This window comes from Rhynchophorus ferrugineus, unplaced genomic scaffold, assembly GCF_030347505.1.
Source record: "Rhynchophorus ferrugineus isolate W39M unplaced genomic scaffold, kcgeb_rfMv2 rfM6, whole genome shotgun sequence".
Classification (NCBI taxonomy): Eukaryota; Metazoa; Arthropoda; class Insecta; order Coleoptera; family Curculionidae; genus Rhynchophorus; species Rhynchophorus ferrugineus.
In genome coordinates, this window is record NW_027472585.1 from 32,991,861 (window position 1) to 33,013,810 (window position 21,950).

At 31.4% G+C, this 21,950-nt stretch overlaps 1 protein-coding gene across 5 annotated transcripts in view; it reads left to right on the top strand.

The window, feature by feature from the left end:
• LOC143198089 (uncharacterized) overlaps positions 1-21,950 on the top strand; it is a 254,549-nt gene that overhangs the window by 155,675 nt on the left and 76,924 nt on the right. Inside the window, exon 1 of one of the 5 annotated variants that reach the window (XM_076407050.1) lies at positions 903-1,006. The exons of 3 other annotated variants lie outside the window; for them this stretch is intronic. In XM_076407050.1, the coding sequence (XP_076263165.1) occupies positions 926-1,006 (81 nt within the window). In that variant the 5' untranslated portion in view covers positions 903-925. Of the gene's footprint in view, positions 1-902; positions 1,007-3,886; positions 3,923-21,950 lie in introns of those variants that run through there. One more of the 5 variants, XM_076407052.1, reaches the window with a different exon arrangement.

The following is a 21,950-nucleotide window of genomic DNA, read 5'->3' on the forward strand; positions in this document are numbered from 1 at the left end:
GGAAAACTGAATAGAAAAAAGAATTTGTTCATGGAGTAAGAGAAAACAGATACGAACATAATACATTTACACTACTTAGTGGTACTAAAGTGTTATCTTTAATTAAACCGGTTTATACCCTGTAAGTGGAAAAGTGGAGGAGGACCAAGATACCACATCATAAAATTATAGGTTCTTCTAAGAACTCAAAATGGTTGAAAGCATAGAAAGCTACCTCAATATCTTCTACCTTCTTGTTTGATTTTAATCTGCTCAATTTATTCCAAACCATATCATCGGAGTAACTTAGGAAATATCCAGAAGCCCGATATAACATAACACATAACAGTCAAATAATAATAATTGATTAGTGACATGTTCATCAAGTAAATTGTTATCATAATGAATAACATCGAATATTTTGCTTATTACTAGTTCTTGTCCTTTATTTATATCGAATGGAAGGGTACTTGAAGTCACTTTGAAAATATATCTTCTTCTTCTGTGTTGGGCTATTAGTCCAAATAGATTCCACGATGTTTAAGATTGCAATATAGTACATTGTTATGTATGATAATTTCCTTTTATTTTTATCACTTCATTCATTCACTATTTACTTTATAATATGTAATATGTAAATTAAATATATATTATTATCTAAGTAAAACTTTTTCCTCATCTAGTAAGGATGCTTAAGAAATTATATAAAAGACCCTTATTTATATTTTGTTAGATATTATCCAGGCAGTTGTCTTATTTTTGTTGGATATAATTTTTAATAAATCTATAATTTGTACTTTCGCCGTATTATATATACCATTTTACTATAGATCTCGAATAAATAGATCATAGACGTCACGAAATAAACTTGGCTATCTGTCCACATAAACTCCATTTAAACACTAGTCGATTTGTGACTGCATCAGAAAGTTATTCTCGATTGAAAATGCCGGTTTACGCGTCAGATTTTAATCTAAATTTGAAACAATTGCCGTTGAGGCTCATTGAATGTTTTCAAATAGTTATGGTGAGTACATTGTTAAGAAAGACTATGGTGTGAATGTTTTTGTGTTAAAGTAATACATATTTGTATATTAAAACAGAGAATATATGAGTAAAACCATTCTGAAATTGATACTTAACATATGTATATTTTAATGGCATGTATATTATAACAATAAAGAACATAATTAAGTATTTTATTTTTTACAGTATTTAAATGTATATTAAAGGAATATATTTACAATTATTAAGTGAACTATTAACTTTTAACTTAGGCCAATATAGTAAAATAGCTTCATATAATATATTAAAATGTCATATAGTCACACATTAATCTTTAAACGCCTTAATATTTATCAATGATATAAAATTCTTACAAATGTACTGTTAATAATTCATAATTTCTTCTATTTGTCCTATGTGTTCCAGCTATGCAAATTATGTAGTTAGTTTCATTTTAAATGCTGCATATTTTCATTGCTTCATTTATACACTCATATAATCTTTATGTTTTATCAATATTTCTCATCTATAAATACACCAGGCTGATTTAAAAAATTATTTATTTAGCTAAATTTTAAAATAAAATTGCATTATTCGTTGCTTATTTATTCCACTTCATAGTATTTAACAGTAGCTATCATTTTCTTCCTGTCAATATATGCATTTATTTCAAATTACTAATTTATATATTTTGTTATAAATCTGGAACCTCACCAATAAATGAGAAATTAAAATTTTATGAAGCTATTTTATAATTGTTAATACACTTGCAATATTCGATTTAATTTCTTTTTTAAGAAAAGTATATACTAATGAAACCTGAGATGAATCATAAATTAATACTACTAAAATATACAAAAAAATTCTTAACAACCTTTAGAATTATATCTAGTACAATAATATACTATGTCTCTAGAACCATATCAATTACCATCAGTCCTTAAACAGGAACAATTTTTCTTAGCTGCTCTGTGTTCAACAGACATCAAATTAATCTATGTTGGGATGAAGTGTTCTCGTATATCAGGTTTTCCTTTCACAGCTGTATCTATGTCTATATGTTCTCTATACAAGATCTAAAATATAATTTTACGTGATCATATTCTTAATCGTTTTATATGTAGACTTGTCATAATTCTTTAATAGTTATGTTAAACAACAATACGGGAGTAACTGAAAGTAATATAAAATCTTAAATAACATCGCTTAAAAATAAATAACGTTGATGCTGTTTTAACATACACGTTTTATTATCGGTTCAAATGTAAAATGTAGGCATTTGCTTTCTGATTAAAAATTGCCTACTGCCATTTTACGGTAGGGCGTTGCCAGATTTTGATTATAAAAATTACCCGTCGGTAGTTGATTTACATAGAACAAAAACGACGAATAATCTACCCTTTAAGAGTCGACAAGGACATAAAATGTTTGTTTATATATTTTGTGTCACCGATCTGACGGCTATCTGTGGTTGTTTGATTTGGTCGTACTTCCTTTTATTGGAATGTATTTATTTGTAACGCATATTGCAACAATTTAGATCTAAAATGAAAAAATCTTCATCGATATAAGCTTTAACCGTACCACATTTCACGCCTTCGGGTGTCTGTTATACTATATACTTAATATATTTAATTTAAATTACATGAATAAAGTCCATAAACAGTTGAGAATATAGTTTATTATTTGCTAAGCATATTAAAAGCAAATTGGTCTTTCTAGTTGGTGCACGCGTTAATTTCTATAATATATGGTAAACCGAAATGGCGGGTTAACAGTACCAACAGTGTCTCCGTTTTCGTCAAAAATGAGGCAAAATTTTCGCTAAGCCATTTAATATATAAAAGAAGATTGGGCAGTGTTAATTCGAATTGTCGTCCAACCAGCCACAGTTCTACTCGTTTCTTTTTAACATACTCTTTTCACTTGATCTTGACTTGATGTCGTGTCCAAATATTTGTAAGGTGTTTTCACATATGGATTTACTCTAGAGCCAATTATCATTAGACTTCGTAACATTCAATTTTACTCAACATTTTTTAGTCCACTCAGTAATGTTATTGACAGCTGTTTGTATTCTATTTAGTTGTCCCAATATTTAGCCTTTACATGAAAATAAATTTTGTATATAGCATATATTAGTAGAAATTGTAATTGTATTTTTTGTTTCATTATATACATTTCATTATTATACATTTCCAGGAAAATCAACAATACAGTCTGTTTATTAGCATAGGTCTTTGGCTGCACGTAATCCGACAAGAAATAATCTACTGAAAAAGTAGTAAATTATCATGATCTAAGGCGAGAATACTGATCACTGTCAAAAATTACGCGATTAGATTACAGACCTTGTGGTATGTTGGACCCCAACCCCAACAATACTTAAAATATTGTCGATAGATATCAACCACATAAGAAGTTAGGTCCAAGATGCATCCACCCAAACAGTTTCTAACACTTAAAATGTTAGACTTCATTTCATTTTATTATGTTTAAATTATTTTACTTTTTACTATAGATTAATTATGATAATGTACCTTAACATTTCTACAATTGTTGAAGCTTATCCAGCAACGAAAATAAATTCTACGATCAAATAACCTGGACTAAATACTATTCAATGCTGCCCTATGGTTGTTTAGTAAATGATTCTTCCGATTACTTATAACGCCGCTCTGAAATTTGGTGTTGCGCCAATTGGTTGAGTGAGCAGATAAAATGACTTTTGATATTTACGAGTTTGGTTGAGAATTTCGCGTGCCAAAATCTTCATGTTTTATTTTGACGCAGACCTCTTTTTAGCCAGCAATTCTGAGACTGGCGGTCTAGACTGTGGTAATAAATAACTGGGTAAAAGAGCAAACTTGCTTTAAAACATATAACTTTATCGTAAATTAGGTTTCGTCGACACATCATGTGCATTCTTAGCATAAACGTAAGTCTAACGACCAGTTATTTCAGTGTTTTTTAACTCACAATCACTAATAAACAAAAACATCCACAATTTAAGCCCAATATCATTATTACATTTAGTCAGGCTTAATTTATTTTTTCATTTACCTTGTATGTTTAATAAATATTGTCACTATCTTTGTTTTTTTACTAGAATTGTGTATAATTTTTAAGTGTTTAGAGAACAAGTTGCTCTTAATTACAAAATTCCTTTTATTATTAATTAATATCTCTGTGATGTTACTAAAAATTGCAATATAAACATTTTTTCTTGTTCATTGAGTAATATTATTACTGAATTATTCAAAAAAAGGTTTTCGTATTAAAATCTCTTAGATTCCATTGACCGCTTTTCATTAATATTAACGTATGCCCTGCTTTAGCATTTTGCACACACGAGAAGAAAATATTTAGTCATCAGAGTCCTCTGTCTGATCCACACCATGAATAAACTGTACTACCTCTACATTAGCATGGCGAAGAAGTATTTGTTCATGGTTCTAGGCAAGTTTTTTTAAGTAATACTTGGCTAATGAGGCCCATTTCCGAATCTCTTTAAAGATAATAATTTTTGAAGTACCACCAGGTATTAACAACAATCCTCAATACTTTGCTCTGAAACCGTTGAATCATATCTATATTGGTCTTCTTAGCCCTCCATATATTGATGCCATACATCCATGGATTTAAAGACTTGCTTATACAGCCGCTTATTATACATTGCAGGGAAGAATTTATTTCTTTTCTGAATTCTATTCTGAATTGGTTCAATTATTAATATTCGACGTCCTTGCTTACCGATATTAGCACATTATCATAGCAATATTATCATTGTACATCAGGTAACGCACCTAGACCAATCACCGCCAAATTTATTTCAATTCCGAATAATCCTCATGCCTTATGATTGGCCCTGAAATCTTTATCCCAAATATACATTGAAAACGAGTAAACCAATTCTTACACTGACGCTCACTTAAACGTAAACACTAATTTTCGGAAAGGCTGCGCTTTTTGGAAATAAAACAGCAAAATATAACGAAAACGACTATCAGAAATCTCGATTTTCAATAACTAATATATTTTCACTGGCTAATTGAATAACGCTGTTTTGATATCTAGAATATTTTATTGTCATATATTGTTGTCTTTCCATGTACGGTAATAGGGCTTATTGCATAACTATTACTATAGATATGTGAACCGAAATTATTTTGCGCCACTACTATTCTTTATACGACACAAAATCTACACATTTTATCAAATTATAATAGATACTTTGTAATAGTCGTTTTGTAAAGAATACATTGTTGAAGGGAACTACGAAGTGGTCTAGTTCTCTTTTACAAGACGCTATGGACTAATTCCAACGTTTAAGACAATAAAATACGTTTCACTAAAAAAGGATATGTTAACCGTACATATTTGCAACCCATCTAATAATCCAAAACAATATATAAAACCCAACATATTTATGCATGGCCTTGATTGTCGAAAATTGAACTTGAGTAAAGTAAATTTAAAGGCCTAAAAAAATCAAAAGAACTGGATATATGTTGAAAGTATTACAATCCAGTCCAGTAACATGAATTTATCACCATGGTTATAAATGTATGCAGGGGTTAGACAAAATAATAACACCTGACAAATACACAACATTTATTTATTAAGGTGTTGAGCCACTACATGCCTTTCAAAGAGTTGTTGTAATTCTTCTCGGAATAGATTTGTAGAGTGTCTGAATACTTTCCAACGGAATGTTGTCTAATTCTTGTACCAAAACATCCGCCAATAGCTTCAATGATGTTGGAAATGGATACATAATCAGAAATTATCCATAATGTTTTAATTATGTTGAGGTCTTTTGATTGTGTTGGCCAGGGAAGATGTTTTATGATATTCCGAGGCTTAAACCAAGACTGAACTTTTTTGGCTATAGTTATGGACGAATTATCGTATCGGTATGGCAGTGCTTGGTAGTTATGCTAGTTTTAGTAAGAACTTCATCATTGAAGATGTCGAGGAATTTATTCGCACTAATCTGGCCACTCATGTGAATAAGAGAACTATACGCGATATTGCCGCTAAAATCATAGCGGACTCATAGCATGTAGCAGTAGCAACTTAACTGTAGAAATCAGGCAATAAGGATCATAGGATTCTTTTAGGGTTCCCTATACATAAACAAATATCCAGGTTTTGTGATTGTTGCATCACTTCTTTTGCAGCCTTCCGTTATAAGGTCTGTTCATATTATTTTGTATTTACTAGGTTTTAGCCTTTAGAGGCTTTCGATACTTTCAAACTTATGAAAAGACCATCAAACTGCTTTTTCACATATTAATTAGCTATTATGAAGTTACCATTTAATAAATCTTTGTAGAAAAATGTATTCTATTGCATTTTTATTATACTTTTTAACGCATTCTCTGTTAAAATATTTGATGCAGTTAAATTTCAATAAACCGGCTTTGTTGGCGCACTGGTAAAGGCGACAGGACTGTCTACTTACTGCTGCGATAGTTGGTTGGTATCCTGCTGGGGCATGGTCGTAAACTTATGTTTGAGATTGTTTAATATTTGTGATTGTCCTAGGCAAGAGTGCAAAATCCGACAAGGAAAATGATTTCACTCACACCATTAACCAGGCTGGGTAAGATCGCATATATTCTGGGATGTTTTTTTAAGTTGGTCACTCGCCAGTAGGGGTAGGCTTACTGCCGAGGATCGTGTTTCGGAGCCCACGTTAAACAGTAGGTCCAGTCCAGACAAACACTCGTTTTTCAGTTTTTTTCTGCAAAATTTAATATTTCGACTTTAAATTACTATATGTTTGCATTTAAATTTTTTTATAAAGGAGTTAAAAGATTTTGTTTTACCTAAAAAAATTAAAATAAAATAATATTATAAAAGCCGTTTATTCAGATCTGCGATCTAAATTTAATGGAATATATTTTGTTTATGTAGATGTTTTTTATGCTGTTTTATGCGCTAGCGTTAAAAGAAATATTTTTTATATCAGCTGACACAAATACATATTGCACATCTGGAATAAATAAACTTGATGCTTTTTTTGGCATGAGCTTGTTTGAGACGCCTCGAATGATTAATGCATACAAACTTGTAGCTGTTTTCTTAATTGCATACAAATATTTGAATATTTAAAAAAATATGTTTAATAATTTTAAATATTTTCTTATGGATCAGCTATATAAATCTATATAAAAAAATATTTTAATTAGAGATCAGTATACTAAATAATATTTCGTCTCGACATTGGGCCATCCATTCGAATGTGTTTCACTACACCTATATATGATAAGATTAAGAAAACCACCAATTTTAATCAAAATCTTGATTTTGTGGTATTCTTTTATTTTCATTCTCAACTATAAAAAAATGTTATGTAACGATAGTAAATGCTTCATGGCATTTAACAATTGGTTCTGACACACACAGTATCTCAGTGAGAATGTCATTAAATGAACTAAAAAGCCAGAATAACCTTCTAATAAGTCTATTTTGATTTTTTGAAGAGCTGTGCCATATCGTATACTTTATCGTATTTTTCGTTAAAGATGATAACAGCAAATTTCGGGTACCATTATAAAAGAAATAACAAAATAAATAGTAATTTGAAATATATTGTGCTTTGACTGACATTGACCAAATCGTAACTATGGAAGGAACATGCTTATATTTTACAATTATAATTTTATAGTAATCTCAACTCTCTGGAAATTATATATCCAGCTTTTTAAAACATGGAAAGTCACATGCAACCAAGCTGGAGCACAAAATCACACTTCCTTTAAAATCGACTATAGCGACCTTGCTTTTCCATGGATGTTTTATTGTGATAATATAAGATAAAATATAATCAATAGTTCTAGATCTTAGAAGTAACTTCAAATCGTTTCATTGTTAAATACACCTGTTTGAATAGCTGTAATTTTTGGGTTAAAATAGGATTTTTTTTCTCAGCACTTACGTGTGAAATAATATCATCTTGAAGATTTACTATTGAATTATTTAGATGCTTCAACTCTATTCGATAAAAAAGTCGCTTAGGTGATTTCCTATACAGTAACTGTAAATTCATTGTCAGTAACTCATTGTCTTATTGACTATTTGTTGGTCTATAGTGTAGATAATCCTCCTGTTAAAATTATTAGTAACATAATGTTGTAACACTAATATTTAGTCTTCCTTTATAACTTCGTAGACACATTTTATTTCGAGATCATCGTGCAGTTCTTATATTACTAAATATAATCAGTAAATAATAAGAGCCGGCTTGGCGGCGCAGTGATAAAGGCAACGAGACGGTCCTCCTACTGTTGCGATAGCCGCAGGTTCGAGTCCTGCTAGGGCATGGTCGAAAATTTATGTTTATGATTGTTTAATATTTGTGATTGTCCTAGGCAAGAGTGTAAAATCCGACAAGGAAAATGATCTCAGTCACGCCAGTAACAGGCTGGGTAAGACCGGATGTCTTCTGGGATGATTTCTAAGTTGGTCACTCGCCAGTCGGTAGGCTTAATGCCGAGGACCGCGGTTCGGAGTCCACGTTAAATAGTAGGTCCATTCCAGATAAACCCATAGTTGGTAAAAGGAGACTTTAAAATATATAAAAAAAGTAAATAATAAGAAATAATAGTAATAATATTTAAAAAATAAATTTTAGTCAATGTCTATTGTTTTAAATATTTTAATATAATAATAATAATTTAATATTTATTCTTTTCTTCTTTTAACCAACTAGGTTTTATCTGGACTGGACACCTACTCTTGGACTAGATCCGCGACTATCGCAGCAACAGAAGAACCATCATGTCGCTATAGCCACTGCGCTACCAAGCCAGCTGTCTATTTATTAGGTTATGTTGGAGTATTTAAGCTAGTTTTATTTATAAATGTTGATCATCAAAATGGTTTACTGTTTTACTATAGAACAGTTAAGATATAATTGTTGATATTAAAACAAATCTAATTAACAAAATTATTTGCAGAAAGATAATTTGTCAACACACCTCAACGTCAGTTTATAAAGTGGAGAAAAGTTTAAATCAATATTTGGGGATTTGGTCTCATCATTAACTACAAAATTCAAATTAGAATAATGAAGCCCTTAAGATTATAAAATATCGGCATGTAATAAAGAAAGTTTTTTATAGTGATTATAAAGGGAGTTATTTTTTGGGAGAGAAAAGGTTCCAGGCAGAAGTAGAGAGTAATAATATTGTTAAATCTTATTTTGGTAGTATTGCTAATAACAGCTGGCTGCATACTTTAATTCTATAGAAAGGGAGAATGGTTAAGAGCATTATTGTGAACGGCAATTATTTTGAAAATATTTCAAATAAAGGTTCTGGAAATTTGTAACAGTATTTATTTTCTCTATACATGCAATATATATATATATATATATATATATATATATATATAGAATAGAATAGATATAGATAATGTTAGTGCTACTTCTTATTTTATTTTCCGATATTATCTAATAAATTAAAATATTATCGTCAGTATAACTAGTTGTCTAGTACGCAATTGTTTTTCTCTCTCAATTAGATCTCATTCTTACTCATTAATAATAATGGAATAATAAAGTAAACATTTCCTTTAAAAAGTGCTTGCTGTTGTACGAGAACACAGTATAAAATTTACAATAAGCAATATTGCATGCTATAATTAGGTAGGTTTAATATTAAGTATACAAAATCGATATTTTCAGATATTTCATAGTTCTGGATTAGATCCGAGTGCATCTTTAACATCACGATTTATAACACAAAATTGATATAACTATCAACACAGTATTTATTGAATTATTAAAACCGTTAACAATACAATATTTAGAATAAATCGCGTATGAAGTAAAGTAAGTTTGTTCAATTGTTAGTTATATGCTTATATTAATATTTTGGCAGTTTTTACCTCTTTTTAGAGGGCAAAAATCCTAAAATTACCTCAAAACAATAATAAAATCGGTCTAGTACTATAGTAGTATAGAATTATCTGCAAGAAACTTCATTCACTCTACCCTTTTGTCACTACTTTTTGTATTTAAAAAACACATGACCCACATATTACATCTCTCCATTCATAATATAACAACTTAACATTCATTTATTTCCTGCTGAATATCAATAAAGATCTTCACCATTATCACTTACTCCGATTTTATTATTATCTGTCTAAAACTCAAGAAGAAAGTATTATTAGTATTAAGTAATAAGATAACATGACCGGCTTGGTAGAACAGAGTTCCAGGCAGAACGGTTGGACACTTTTGTAACCGATTTCAAAAAAGAAAGAGGTTCTATGTTTTCTCTCTCTCTATCGATTTCTCGGTCAATTATCGACAGATTGGCAAATTTTTTTTAAATCGAAAGAGTGCTCTTCCGGGTTGGTCCCATTGGGTCCAAGTCAGGATTGGTTGGGGGAAGGGGGCAAATAGAGGGAGACCCTCAAATTTCAAAGACACGTACAAAATTTTCACATAATTTTTATCTAAAATAATCAGATATTTGGGTATAATTTTATTGCTAAGCTGATGTGACGGAGAATTGGAAGTCGTTCAATGCAAAAGCCATTGTTTGCTTTTTAAGCTCTAACGATATCATATGAGACGCCGTAGAAATATAGTAGGTAACCACTTTTATGGTGTAACGGTTATACCGATCAGCGGAGGTCGCGGGTTCGCTTCCTGGCGGGGAAAACAACTTTTTGTTCTACTTTGGTTAAACATTTCTTAGACCTCTTGGACCCCGTGGCCTGAAGCGTTCCTTATTTACAAATATTGTTTCTTTATTCCTATTTTTCCTTATACGGACTGCACCTTTACTTGGCCTACCCATTGTAATATAAAATAAAATAACTGCGTAATTTGTTGAGTAAATATATAACACTAAAAAGGGAAATATTTTTAATAAAAAAATTGAACCGGCTTCAAAAAATAAATAAGTAACTAACTAAAAGGTAAAAAATAATCAAACTTAGATTTTTTTACACAACCATTTTTTTTTAATACCGAAAATTACCTCAAGATTACATTAAATACCGAATAGAATTAGTACCAAGCCCAAACAATACAATAATAATAATATAATTTTGTGTCATATACTTTGTGTATATTAAATTACGAACAATACAAATCTAATTTGTATTGTACCGACTTCAAACTGATCAGTTGGTAGTAAAAATAATATCATCAGTAGTTAAAATAATACTGTAAATAGATAAATAAGTTTAGGTAGGTATTAAGCTAAATTGTGTGTATATAGTAGAGTATAAAATTCGTTTAGTAGATAGGTTAAATAAGATTTTTGTTTATTTTTATTTAGTTATTATAACAATTATAATGTACATATTTTATTTTAATACGTTTTTTTTGTGTTAAAAATCTAAGTTTGATTATTTTTTACTTTTTAGTTAGTTACTTATATATTTTTTAAAGTTGGTTGAATTTTTTTGTTAAAAATATTTTATTTTTCTCTTTAAACTTATGTTTTTGGTCATTTAGATGCAAGTAAATCTTCATTTTGGATTAGATTATTCAAATATTTGTAATCTTTAAAAAATAGAAAATAAGACACGGTATTTATTTTTGCAACCTAATATACTATAAATGATCTACAGATATGTGTTTTACTAGACATCATTAAGATAATCATAATAATTAAAACTATTTTTCACTAAATATAGTGCAGAATTCGTTCGAATTTAAATTGTAAACTAAATATCTAAAGTGTAATAAAATATCCGAACTTAAACTATCTGTTGACAGAAAAACTTTTACATATTTTCAAAATGTGTGAGAGTGAATTTTAATAAGGAGTTTGACATCAAGGATATCTGATGAATTTACGGACAGTTTTAATTTGATATTATGAATTATAAAGCAGTTTCAAACACAAAAATTATTAATTTATTTCAAAATACTGTTTTATTTTAAGGAAAGAAAAGCCGATTTGTTGAACAGCGATACAAAGCAACACTGAGGGTTCTTATCTATTAGAAAACAGACCAACGCGTCTCACTAATTCCCTATTAAGGTAGTTTTAAAACAGGTAGCCAGACACTAGACATCATTAAGATAATCATAATAATTAAAACTATTTTTCACTAAATTTAGTTGTCGTCTGTTGTGTGTTATCTGTTGACAGAAAAACTTTAACATATTTTTCTATGCTTTTAATATTGAAGTCAAACTTGACCATTTGTATGATTTAATCAATCCAGAGCTGATATATATTTTGGTTATCAAATAAATAGATTTTTTCATAAATGTTTTCATTATGTTGTGGGATAATGATTTCCTATCTTAATTCATACGATCAATAGATTTATGGTCTTAGACGGCTTGCATATTGTACGCACGTGTCAATTGTTAATCCATGAAAATGGATAGTTTTTATCACAGCTTGGCTTAATCATTCCTACTATGTCATTCAGGATTTGTATAGAGAAATATCCACAATAAATACAGGGTGTTCCAACATTTACCCATGATTTAAATTAGCAAAAAACAAAAAAGTGGTTTAACAGTTGATAATTTAAGATTTATATTTTAAAAACGTATTTTTTTAACACTGTTTTGGTAAATTTTAGTTCATTTACTAGATATTGATCTACACTTTGATTTTTATGTTAATTTGAAGCAGGTTAATTCGACATTTACAATTTTACACTACAATTGATATATCAATGTACTTAAAAAGAAGCATGTAGAACAATGCCTTTAGACTGTCACTAAAATATTTTTGAAAATATTGATGCATGTTAACATTATCTTTCGCGTGTCTTGGGTATTTTTTCCATATCTGTGAATTTTAATAAGGAGTTTGACATCAAGGATATCTGATGAATTTACGGACAGTTTTAATTTGATATTATGAAATATAAAGCAGTTCAAAACACAAAAATTATTAAGTTATTTCAAAATATTGTTTTATTTTAAGGAAAGAAAAGCCGATTTGTTGAACAGCGACACTGAGGGTTCTTATTTAGTAGAAAACAGACCAACCCATCTCACTAATTCCCTATTAAGGTAGTTTTAAAACAGGTAGCCATAGAGTCACGGTGGTATTACATTACATTAGTATTACATTAGTACTCCGGGCTTCTATCGACGTTTTGGCAGAATCTCATCTGCCATCTTCAGGTCACGAATACTAATATACACCCTTTGCGAAAACAATTTTAATATGAAAATAATAAAAGTTTTCTATTGGTAGAGAAACTTTGCAGACTTCCCGAAACATGCTTCTTTATATTTTTTTATTAGAGAACTAAATTGCATAATTCAAGGTCCTTATGGATGCATGCTTATTTTGTCTTGCTTACTTGATTTTATTATATTATTTTAAAAGTCTGAAAGTTCCAGTAGGCCCCTTCGTGGATTATATTTACACTATTTAAATTATATGTTCCCTAACATTGTATAAAAGGATGACTTACATTTCTATAGATAATTTTCAGACAATTTCCTCTGAAATAATTGTATGAAATTATGTTTATATTTAAAAAAATGATTGTGTAGTTACCGTTTTTATACAATTCATAAATGTTATCTTAAATTGAGTTAATATTAAGGTGGTCTTGATTCCTCATCCGCTTCATATGTGTGTTTTTCACAATGACCATAATAACATTCAGTGCAGTTGCAACCCGCTAAATCATATTTACAGTAAAACTGTAGAAAATTAATATTTAATTGTATCAATACGTACTTTTCCAACGTATCTTTCCGACTATTTATTGGGTTCGGCGTTCTAATCAGGGTAATCGCAAACATTAAGTAGCGATTTGAAATATATAAAAACAAACAAAACCCAAAAACAACGTTTGCCAGTTTATAACCATTGATAAACATCAGTAATCTTTAGAAGAATTTTGCACATATTTGACAACCAGGCGAATTTTAAAGAGCTTGATTCGCTTTATTGCTCTATTATGATATTTGTTACATACGCATATAATTATAAATCCCGCAATTTAAAAACCTCATAAAAAAACAAAATAAATAAATTGTAGAACATATTTATAAGTATGCAATCATTGAAGATATACTTTTATGGCAGTCATGAATTGCCTAGACCTAAAATATACCACCGAGCGATAAATGATTTCTACTGATACATTCTTGAGTGTTGTTATCGGCCACCATCAATTTTTGCTTCGCATAGAATAAGCTATAAAAATATAAATGTTAGGTCATCAAAAAACGATAATAATAAAAAGTCCATAAATAATATCATTACATATTCCTTATGGTTATTGGTATTGCTATAAAAATGTATCAATAATCGTTCGCCATGGTGAATGGATGGAGCCTAATTGCTAACGTTTCACGGTAATCAGGCATAAATAACGCATGCATTCGATACATGGAAAATTGTCCGTTTTATGTGTCGTTTTTCACTTATTTATTATTATTTTTGTAAATTTGGGTGGGCAGTGTGAACTGTTCAGGGCATTTGTGTAATTAAATGAGCGTAAATTAATTAGCGTTTCTAAATTTCAAGGTTGTTTATGAACGAATATTTATATCAATTATCGTTTTTATTAATGTAACCCATTCAATTAAACAATAATGGTATATGAGATAAGAGGAATGTACAGCAACGTATTTACTGCATGTTGATTTTATTTCACACCTGATAAATTATGATTAAACTGTTACAATCGGTCTTTATTTGAATGATTTTATTTTAATTTTTTATATGTTATAGTTTATAACTAATGTTGGGAATTATCGACTGAAATCTACTATCGACTATTTAGTAATTGACTACTTTTTACTATAGACTGTTTCAGTCGCTATTTTTGGTTCAACTGGTCCAAGTGATTTTGTTACCATTTACTATCGACTGTTTCAGTGGTGTACTTTTACTTACTATTTTTGGTTCTACTAATTTCATTCTACCGATTTTTGACGTTCTAGCTCTGTTGTCCTAGCCGCGACCTTGACAAGAATGTATCTAATTTATGCTGTATTATATGTAATATGTATATAGTTCTATAATTTTTTTGTGGTTTGCTTGTAAATAAAAATACATTGTATATTAATATAGAAGAATTTTGGAACGATATTTTTCAAGATTGTTAATGTAATAAGGTAAAAAGATTAACATTTTGAATGATAAATAGTAAAATACTTTTGATTGTTTCTATGGCAATAATAGGTAATATTACTCTCTCGACTTTTGTTAAAAAATATTTCTTATGTATAAAAAAATATTAGTTAAATACCATTTCGACATCGCAGTTTTAATGGTTTCCGGACGGCAAAAGAATTTTTTGTAACGTATTCTGACTGGTGATGAAAAGTGGATCTACTACTACAATTTCAAATGCAAAAGAGCCATAAGTTGATCCAGAAAAGCAATCATCATCGACACATAAGCAGAATATTCATGGCCATAAATCTTGTGTAGTGTATTAGGAGCTTCTAAAACTGGTAGAGCAAATATCTGTCGACGTCAATTGAAAAACTGTACGACGTATTGTTGCAAAAAGACTAGCAAGTTATCATCCTGCATGACAATGCTTTGTCACACGTTGCAAAAATTGTGAAGGATACACTGTTGCAGCTCGAATGAGTTCTTTCGCACAACACGTTCTCGCTAGATATAGCACCTTCTGATTACGACTAGTTCATCGATGGAGCATGGCTTGGCTGACACGCCATTTCAATGATTATATCGCTGTCTAACCAACACTTTTCTTTCGACATGGTATAACCCTGTTATAAGAAAGATATGAAAAAAAAAGAGAAAATTATTGATGATAAGTAATTTTTGAAGCGAAAAGATTTTTCGTACATAATTAAAAATAAAATGACTTAAGTATATGTTTTTTTTTATTTTGGAATCATCAATTAAGTGTTTGTGAAAGGAACTAATTCTATAAAGGTTATTCACCATATTAACATTTTTTATTAGTTTAACCGATAAAATGCAATGTAAGAATTCGCAGTAAATAATAATGGTATATGAGATAAGAGGAATGTTCGATAATGAATTCATTAATGCATATATGCATATTGATTTCATTCTACTTCGTATGGATTACGATTATACAATAATAATCGTTGTTTATTTGTACGGTGTCACTATCCTTAGATATTTTTTATATTTATGGCTGATAACGTATTTAAATTGTATAAAAATTATTAAATTAAATATATGATTCATATATAAGTAGTTTGTATAAAATCTATGAATGCAGGTCAAATGCTGTAAGCTATTTAACAATGTGCATTGGATGGAGAAAATAATATGAACACCTGAGATATATACAATATTTAATTAAGAGTTTTGAGCCATGATTTACTTTTAAAACAGCTACAATTCTTCGCGAAATAGATTGGTAAAGTGGCTGAATAATTTGCAATGGGCTGTTCCTCCATTTTTGTATCAATTGTTTCAGTGATATAGAAGAACGATTTTCACCCTTCACTCTCTGCTCTAAATGGGGAGCTTTCGGTTTAATTATGTTGAGATTCGGCGATTGTGCTGGCCAGGGAAGTTGTTTGATGATAATATGGTGCTCGTAAAACCCATATTGGGTATAACCGACGGGTATAGGTGCGTATAATCTTGGAATATGGCTTGGTGGTCTTGGTGTTTACTGAACTGGGAAGTGGCACTGTTACAAGGGGGTAGAGAAAAGAAAAGAGAGGGAGACGTCGTCGTGATGGTCTTTGAAACCCGGGAACCGCATGGTACCAATCCACTAGCGTTGCCAACCTTTGACTTGCTGTAGGCGTGCCTAAAGGTGTAAAAGTGCCTAAAGTAGTTGGCCTAAAGCGTAGGTCGTGTAATTTATATTTTAATCTAAACGAAAGTTTATTTATATAAATATTCGGTCATATTTAGCAAAACATATTTATATATTATAAACATATTTTATGTATATCTACCATAATAAAATACATTTTTTTGGCAAAATTATTTTTTTTTATTCAAAATAATTACCTTCAAGGGTGATATACTGATCATAGCGACCGTCCAACTTTTCGATACCATTTTGTAGTACGATTTGTCGTTTCGTCGATTACCTCTTCATTGGACGAAAATTTCTTCCCAACGAGCATTCTTTTAAGATCTGAGAACAGAAAATCAGCTGAAACAGAAGAAGAGCTGGGAGACAGATATGGAGAATACGGTGGATGAGGAAGCAATTCGAAACCCAATTCATGGATTTTTGCCATAGTTTTCACTAATTTGTGACACGGTGCATTGGCTTGGTGAAGCAGCATTTTTTTTTTCTTCAAATGCAGTCTTCGATTTCGTCCTTTAAACGGTTCAATAACGCAATGTAATAGTCTCTGTTGATGGTCCTTCCTTTTTTAAGGTAGTCAATAAAAATTATTTCGTACGTATCCCAAAATACAGACGCCATAACCTTGCCAGCCGACTGTTGCGTTTCCCCACGCTTTGGACCGGATCCATCTTCGGAGCGAAATGATGGAGCCATGTTTCATCCATTGTCACATACCTGTCCGCGCTCACTGCGTTCACCTTCTTCGGTGCTGATTTCACCACGTCTAAACTTAGCATACCAATCCTTGATCGTTGATTTTCCTAGGGTAGTTTCCGGAAATTTTTGCTTCAACTGTATATCAATACGCGAAATTCCTTTTTATCAATTTTTTCACAATAACAAAAGTTGCTTCACTCAAAATGCTCAAAATTCGCAAACTAATGATCCGACAGCTGTCAAATTTATACACGGATCTTTTAAGGGTTAGGACTAACTAAAAACATATGGATTTAGTCCTAGCAGCGCCACCTATGTGTCAGGCCGACTTTTCAATTGGCCTGTTAAATATACATATTCTAATCTATTTTATATACGACTATATATTTTATAATATTAATAATTAGATATTATCTATTTTCAAATTAATCAAATCAATAAATATGTGATAAATAATAAATAAATGGGTGATTTTAAATGGGATATATTTATTATTGTGTCGCTTATCATTAAAATAACGGGGCTGTGATCTGAAGAATCAATCAGAAGAAGGTCATAATTATCCTCAATATTAAAGTTATGTGGTTGATATGATTTTTGGATGATGGCGATTTGAGTGAGATAATAGTAAACGACAAATAATGCAGATAGTAGCCCAAGCTGCCAATATTGGCCCACCCTTATTAAAAACCCCATTTGTGTCTAACTTGACTCATCCCTAGCTATCTGCTACCATAAAAACTTTAGCTAAATAATAATAAAAAATAATATAACAGTATCTAGAAAAAATCTATCTTGAGCGAGTTTAAATTTATGAATTATTTTTAAATGTTAATAAGTAGTAGATAAATAGATTACAAGTTATTACATAGTAATACTTATGCCCTAACTTCCTGCCCGCCTAGCTTTATTTATTTATGATATTATTTTGCCTTAACTTTATGTCAGTCATTACATATGCACGATCGCTTATTTTTAATTCTAGAGTCCTTATAATTATTTTAATTCTAAGGCATTTACTTGATGTGGATTGCGCAATCGAATATACTCTAATTGATAATTATACATTATTATTATAATAAGGATTGTATTTAAGTTTTTTTTAGTTTTCCTCGATAACAAAGTTATAATAACATACTATATTGCCGGTCTGAGGGTCAACACGAGATAGTAATCTGATATCCGCTTGGAACAAGTGTTATTAGTTGATTTAGTGATGTATTCATGTTATTCTATTCATTAGCACTAGCCCTTTGAAATGTTAAATATTTATAATTACATACAGGCTTTGCTTATACTATTTTATAGTAAGAAATTCTCACAATGGGAGGTATAGGTATCACTAATGATAAACACAAATGTCCTACTTACTTTAAAATAGGTATTATACTAGAGGCAAGTTATTTATACTAGTGTTTGTGCTTTGTACTCTAATTTCTATTTAATCGAGCTCGGTACTATAATTAAAGCCACCGTCCTGTTAGTTATTATATAAAAACCTTTTCATAAATTATATATTTTGTCTTGTGACATATAATGTCAGATGCCAGGCAGTCATCATAATTTGACAAAATCTCGAAATAAACAACCCATATCTTATAGAAATTTTCGTTATTAACAAATATGAGATGTTATTACTGTAGGAATGTTCGTCTGGCGATTGTTTGTCCGAACACTCACTACTATTTTGTGGAAGGAATTCGCACGGGAACTGAAATCACTGGTTGAATAAAAACTTGTTTAATTCGATACTGAATGATACATGTGGTCGATGGAGAATGGACAAGATATTAGATTAGGTAAAGGAAGTAAAGTAGCGCTGTGGAAGTGTACTGTTACAAGGGAGTAGAGAAAAGAAAAGAGAGCGAGACGTCGTCGTGGTGGTATAAAAGACCAGGAAAAAAAAAAAAATTCCGGTTCCAGGAAATAAAAGCCAGGAACCGCATGGTACTAATCCAGCAGCGTTGCCAATCTTTGACTTTGATGTAGATAAATGCGTGGTGGCCTAAAGGGTCGGGGCGGTCCCCACATGTCTCCCCCCCTAGTGAAACTGCCGTGCAACGTACCTCTATGTGGTACAGGTTCCTAAAAATTCCTAAAAATTATTTATGAGATGGAGATCACAACCTGAGCGAGGGGTTTTACAGGATCAGCTGGCATCGAAGTTGTAGAAGGACGTCGTTCGTCTTGGGGCGTTCCGATTTGTTTGAGGGTACCTACAAGTGGAGTGCCTTACGTGTCCCGTTTCGTGATACAAGGGTGTTCATGTGTCGATGTTATGATTGATGGGCTTCTGTGGTTTTCGTCCATCAGGCTAGTCTCGTGGGATAACGTCGACTATGTGATGTTGATGGGTCCCATACCTCGTGCTATCCTTACATGCACGTGTCAAGCATCTGTCGAGTGGCTTATGTTGAGTTGGTTTACCTGTTAGGCATTTCAATCACGTCGGGGTCAGCAATTGTAAGAATATTCGTCTGGTCGGTCGGTCGGAATATGTGGCCGTCGATGCGATTGTTTGTCCGAACACTCACTACTATTTTGTGGAAGGAATTCACACGGTAACTGAAAACACTGGTTGAATAAAAACTTGTTTATTTCGATATTGAATGATACATGAGGTCGATGGGAGAATGGACAGGATATTAGGTTAGGTAAAGGAAATAAGGTAGCGCTGTGGAAGTGTACTGTTACAAGGGGGTAGAGAAAATAAAAGAGAGCGGGACGTCGTCGTGGTGCTCTTTTATAGCTAGGAACCGCATGGTACCAATCCACCAGCGTTGCCAACCTTTGACTTTGATGTAGATGGTGATGTGGTGGCCTAAAGGCTTGTAGCGGTCGATACATTACAAATTTACGATTTTTGATACAAAGGGTTTAGCAATGGTTCTCTTGAGTCTGCGTTTTATTCCAATGTTATCCAGGAGTTACAATATTTTGGTGCTAAGATGGAAGTCAAGTCTTTCCTCGCGCCTTCCTGCGAATCTCTTGATTGTCGTAATAACAGAATTAGAAGGTATATTTTTTAAGGCTTAATTATGAAACACTTGTTAATTAGCATTTTCTTTCATTAAACCAACATCGGTATATTTGTACTATTCAGTTCTTGTTTCCTTCTTTTATTTTTGTTTTTTGAATTTAATATTGATATTGGTACTGTAGAGGATGTGTTTTTATATGGGTTCTTATTGAATTTTATTTTCCATGTGTTAGTCCCCTTATTTATTCCTAACATGTATGAAATAGGTAAAAAATATAGAAGAACTATAGCTTTTGATTTCGACCACTATTCGTCTTCGACGATGATATTTTACCATATTTTGTGTAGCGTAAATACTGCCGCTTATGAAACATTAAATAATTCAGTTGTTTCGGTCACAGACGCTCGATATCTGTACGATCACACACATTTCATCTATCGCTTGTTTTAATTGTTGCAAAATAAAGCATGTAGTAATCGAGCAATACTTACGCATCGCATGATTTACACGATAGAACTGTTTGTTGCCAACATACAATAAGATCATCATATTGCACGATATACTAGATTATTTTGTCTATCCCCTGAAAATAGCATCACTGTTGATAGAACCGCATGATTTGAGTCTTTTCATCCTTTACATGATACGAGGGTCACTATTTATATTTCGAGAATAGGAAAAAAACAAATACTTAAGCTGCGAATATATTTTTATTGTTTTTCAAATTAGCCGCCACGATGATCGATACAATTTTGCATACGCTTAAACCAATTTTCAAAGTGTAGGAATGTTCGTCGGGTCGGTGAGTCGGTCGAAATATGTGGTGCCGCTGCGACCAAAACATTTTACCAAAACACTCACTACTATTTCTGGAAGGAATTTGCACGAGAACTGAAAACACTGGTTGAAGAAATACTGTTTATTTTAATATTAAGTTATACATGTGACCGACGGGAGAATTGAAAGGATATTAGGTTAGGTAGAGGAAGTATGGTAGCGCTGTGGAAGTGGTACTATTACAAGGGGATGGGGAAAAGAAAAGAGAACGAGACGTCGTCGTGATGGGCTTTTATAGCCTGGAACTGCATGGTACCAATCCACCGGCATTGCTAACCTTTGTAGTTGTTGTTGATGAATTCATTTTGAACGCTTCAATAGCTTCTTCGGGTGATGAAAATCGTTGACCACGCAGTTTATTCTTCACGGATGGGAACCAAAGGAAGTCATTGGATGCCAAATCAGTGCTGTACGGTGGATAAACCAACCTCAAATAGTCTCTTGTCTGAGCCGATGTTTGAGAGCTCGCATTGTCATGATGAATAATCCGGCGTCTCTTGTTTGTTTTCCTTATTTTACCGAAGACTTTTGGCAAACAAATGGTTGGTACAAATCAGAATTTACTGTTCTGATGCTCTAGACACACTGTTGCAATATGATCAATTTTCTTGAAGAAACAGGTGACCATTTTCTTTAAAGTGCTTGTGCGCGAACAACTTTTGTTGGATTTGGTTCATCTTGGAACAGCCATACAGTCGA